The 4,872-nt window shown below is 44.1% G+C and overlaps 1 protein-coding gene across 1 annotated transcript; it reads right to left on the reverse strand.

The window, feature by feature from the left end:
* Window positions 1–1,588: 1,588 nt before the first annotated feature.
* On the reverse strand, window positions 1,589–4,587 carry mafa (MAF bZIP transcription factor a). The gene has a single exon (XM_079736282.1). It carries the CDS (start codon window positions 4,250–4,252, stop codon window positions 3,287–3,289), a length of 966 nt encoding a protein of 321 aa, XP_079592408.1. The 5' UTR covers window positions 4,253–4,587; the 3' UTR covers window positions 1,589–3,286.
* Between the last annotated feature and the right edge of the window lie 285 nt (window positions 4,588–4,872).

Consider the following 4,872-nt stretch of genomic DNA (forward strand, 5'->3'; position numbering starts at 1 on the left):
CATTTACAACGAGAAGATAAACTAATGACCCCTTAACGTATACTACAGCATGTACGGCCCCGCACTGACAAGACGCAGCCCTGATGCTTCAGCTCAGATAATAAGGAAGATGAAGACGAGAGTGGAGAGGGCCTTGTTTCAAACCGACGAAACAGAGCTGAAAGATTGTTCTCAGCTCCGCCTCCCCCCATCAGCCCACGTGCCTTGTGAATGTGACCTCAAAGGATCTCAACTCCGTTCGCTTCACTGTGTTCGGAACTTCACTAAAAGATGTGTTTTCTATGAAAACACACCAGACCTCTCCCTCAGTCCCACTCAGAAGCCGCACACCCACACATCGAGACACATGCACAAACACACAGACATACACATGTACCTGCGCATACACACACACACACACATGCATTCACGCATGCCCACTTATGCACACGCACACACCCACACACACACACACACACACTAGGATGGACACATGGACATACATGCACACACACACGTATGTGAACACACACACTTACACACGTACATACACAAGCTCCATGGGAATGCAGACTACACACACACACACACACACGGATAGACACATTGGATAGACACATCAATACAAGTACACATAGACATACACGCACACACAGACAAATGTGAACACACCGATACTTACACGCGTTCATACACAGGCTCCCTTGGAGTGCAGAATACACACACACATGCTCACGGAAACGCACACACAAAACCTGACACACACCCACACGTATGTAAAACAAGTGTGTTCACATTCACTGTCAAATATAAACTTGCAGTTGTTTTACCCACCTTTCATACACACACACACACCATCTATGCAAGCACGCCAACACACATACACACGCAAGGGTATTTTAAATGAATTATGAAATGTTTTAAATATTGTACATGCATGTTCAAAGCTCTGCCCTGTGCATTGAATGATTTTGGTCATAAAGCATGACATTTTTTGATTTGATTGATGGATGGTTTGAAAGGGAAAATTAATATGAAAGATGTCTTTGATCAACCATCAAATTAACTGTACTGTGTTATTTTAATCATATTTGACTTAACTACAACTACATATAAATAAACAATATAAAAGCAATTACTTGCTCTGACATGCCTTCAAAATGGCTAGTTTCATTCCTCTGTATATCAGGCTGGGTGAATTCAATAATAAAAGGCATTTACAACAACAGTCTATCTGTCGAAAAATATACAACGTTTGATTGGTTGAGTCGTTTTTCAACGGCTGAAAATGTGACGTTTCCATTAATTCTATATATTTTAATAAAACACACGAATTTATATTTTGGACACACATTTTTGACACAGAACATAAACTGAAATTGAGAAAAGTTCAAAACGTATTGAAGACAATTACGTTCATTTATTGCATATCATTTATTTGTATGAAATGAAAAAAACGAGAACATATGAACATCACATATGGTTAGTGGAGTGAAATAATTTTGCACAGCAAAATATATATATATATATATATTCATATATTTATATAGAAGAAGAAAGATTAATATTTTAAAGATTTCAATCGTGTATTTACTCCCTCTTTTTTTACAAGCAGGGTGTGAATCCCTGACCAACTAACAATGTCCAGACATTATTAATCATATCGTTATTGCTAAGCAAATGTTGGGCTCGTATAAAACAAAAAAAAGATGGTTTTCCCTGTCCTGCCAAAAAGGAAAAACCTATTAATGTGTTACCATTGAGTGGGCCTGGTCACAAATCACCAAACCCATCTGCGTTAGCGTTTGGAACGACAGGCATTTCATATCCATCTTTAGGCCTAATGCTGAAATGTCAGTGCATATCAAGCCAAAGTACTTGAGTAAATGAACATGTTTCAAAAAGCGTTTTATCAGAAAAAAGTATTTTAAACTTTTTAAAGTAACCAATAGCCTGCTATAGTCCATATTCTGTGTGAAACCCATAACGCAAATGTGCAGTCAATGCGCTCCGAACTGTTTATTCTCTAAACTGGTGTTGTGCCAATTTACCAAAACCAATGCCAGAACCAACATTTGTACAGGAAGACCCTTCTTAATTATCCTCGTAATCTATACATGTGTGGCTCATATCCCCTCCCGCCATATCCTCGTTATCTTTACACTTTACAGATTAGGAAAAAAATGTTGTACTTAAATTACAGGTAAGATTCATTCCAAATATGCCATACGCACAAGTCTGGAGTATCATTTAAATAAACAGTGCGTGAAAGGCAACATATAGTTTAGTCCCGAGAAGGGAAGAGGGGATTCCTTTTCGTCCTTTTTTTACGTCTGTCCCTCCATCGGGATCCCCAGCGATCAACTTCCATGGAACTAATGGGAGCATTCACTGGCGCTGCACCACAACACAGCCGAAACGCACGCGTTTTTGGTAGAGAGCCGCGGTGGGGCGGGGGGAAGGGGGGGGGGGGGGGAAGTCATTTCACTTTTTGTCGCGATCCCAAAAAAGTAATGAGGCTATAAATGAAGAATGAATTCCATGCTGGGGGTCATTCGACAAAAAGTACATCTTCAAACAAAAACAAAAATGGAAAAAAAATGAAAACCATACATGTCCAGCATGCAGGGCAGTCCAATAACAGTTCTCTTGTCCAAACAATGCATGTTGTTTCTAACGATTAGAGTCTTTCTGTTTGTTGCTCAACACAATGACAGACACACACATGAGAGGAGATGGGGTACATAGGGCAGGCTCGCAGTCCTCCAGATTTGGCCGACAAAAAAAAAAAGCAAATAAAAACCAAAAAAACTGGATGAATGCATTTGTGTTTTCAGGCAGCTTCACACTGAATTAAATTAACATGATGGTAAACGTCAGGTCGGTGCACTTCTGATGGCATGTGCTCGCTGTCTGCATGCACCTCGTATACAGCGGTATAAAGTTGTTATCATCTAAAGTAAATCATAGTGACTTCAAAACACTGCAAACCAAATGAGATACGATGAGAAACATGAGACATATGCTTTTCATAATAGAGAAAAACAAATATGAAAGTTTTGACACATTTTCCAAAATGAAAAACACGGATGACAAAAAAAAGCTAATTCTATAAACTTCAGCAAACCCTTTTTCCCCCTCATGAATGTATAAAAATAAAAAAAAGCACAAATTAGTTCTTGGTCTAGCGGGGGTTGGTATACGTGCGAAAAGAAAAAAAGTTTCTAATCAAAACTTTTTTCCTGTTTGTTGTAATAAAAGGTTGATTAAACTGCTGCTATTCTTTTCTCACGGATAACGTCGAAACTCACATGAAAAACTCCGGGGATGAGGGGTTGTTGTCGCTGCTCGACCCGTTTTCTCTGAAGCCGTTGCTGATCAGCTTCTCATACTTGTCTTTGTACGCGTCCCTCTCCCGGACCAGCCTGGAGATCTCCTGCTTTAGGTGGTCCACTTGCTGGATGAGTTGCGTTTTCTCCCCCTCCAGGACGTGCCGCTGCTGGACCCGCTTGTATCGACACGACTGGGCATAGCCCCTGTTCTTTAGGGTCCTCCTCTTCTGTTTCAATCGGATCACTTCTTCCTTGCTGACCCCCCGTAGCTGCCGGTTGAGCTCCCGCACTGACATGGTGACCAGCTGGTCGTCTGAAAACCGATCATCCAAATGCGAATGTGGGTGATTTAAGCCCGAGTTGTTGGACTGGACGCCGGGCGCCTGGTGGTGACCGTTGCTGTGGTGGTGGTGATGGTGGTGGTGCGGACCCCCGTTCTGGGCTGCAGCGGCAGCGATAACTGCTGACACCACCGCCGCGGCAGAGCCCATCTCTTCCCCGGCCATGGTGCCCCCAGGTCCGGCTGCGCCAGCAAACTGCTGCCCTCTGGTATAGCCATCGAACGACTGGAGCTGGTGAGTGCTGTTGATCAGCGCCTCGACTGCGTCTTCGGGGCTGAAGCCCAACGCCTCTGGATTTAACTGTTGTTGATAACCGGACATCCAGTAGAAATCCTCCAAGTGTGCCTTCTGTTCGCTTCCCGAGCCCGGACTGGGCGCCGAGAAGCTTGGGGAAGGGGGCACCGAGCTGCAAGGCGTGCTCATCGGGGTGGAAGACAAGGATCCCCCGGCGATAAGGCGACTGCACTGGCTGATGTTGCGATCGGGCTCCACCGGCTCCTTTTTCACTTCAAACTTCATCAGATCGAAGTCATTAACATATTCCATGGCCAGGGGACTGGTGGGCAGGTCGGAGTTGCTCATTGCCAGCTCTGATGCCATCCTCTTGGTGCTGCTGACAGTCCTCCAAGCGGGCTGAAGAGCAGCTGTCACACTGGGCTGGTTGGGGAGGACGTGAGCCAGTTTGAAAAAATGTTTAAGCGTTTGTCTTAGGACTGAAAACAAAAAAGGTGTAGTAAGTCCCTCTGTAGCGATGGACTCCCAACGCTAAGTAAGTAGCTTTTCTTTGCAGAGTCTGACGCACTGACACACCAGCGCCGCGCACGCGAGCAGCACAGTCCTTTTTCAGCAAGTGAAATTCGGCGGCTTTGAATTTCAAACATTTAACACTTTACGGTTTTTCTTCATGGATACATTGCGGAGACGGAGAGGGGGCAAAGCCGAAAGGAAGGGGGCTGAGTGTAGCCGCGCATGTAACGTGCCTCTGACTTGTGGGCTGGTTTTTTTAGAGGGATCACACAGCAGATGAGTTTAAAAGCATTGCAGTTTTATAGCTGCCTGTGACGTCAGGGCAGAAATGGGAAGCGCGCAGCCAATCAGAGCGCGCAATCGGACCGTTAATTAACATATTAGTAGAGAAACAAAACTTTTCTCGACTGTCAGAAGCCGTCAGCTGCCTCTCAGCCGGATCACAGTCTTTCTTTATTTTTCCTTTCTCTGAC

The sequence above is a fragment of the Pollachius pollachius genome, assembly GCF_949987615.1.
Source record: "Pollachius pollachius genome assembly, chromosome: 5".
Taxonomy (NCBI): domain Eukaryota; kingdom Metazoa; phylum Chordata; class Actinopteri; order Gadiformes; family Gadidae; genus Pollachius; species Pollachius pollachius.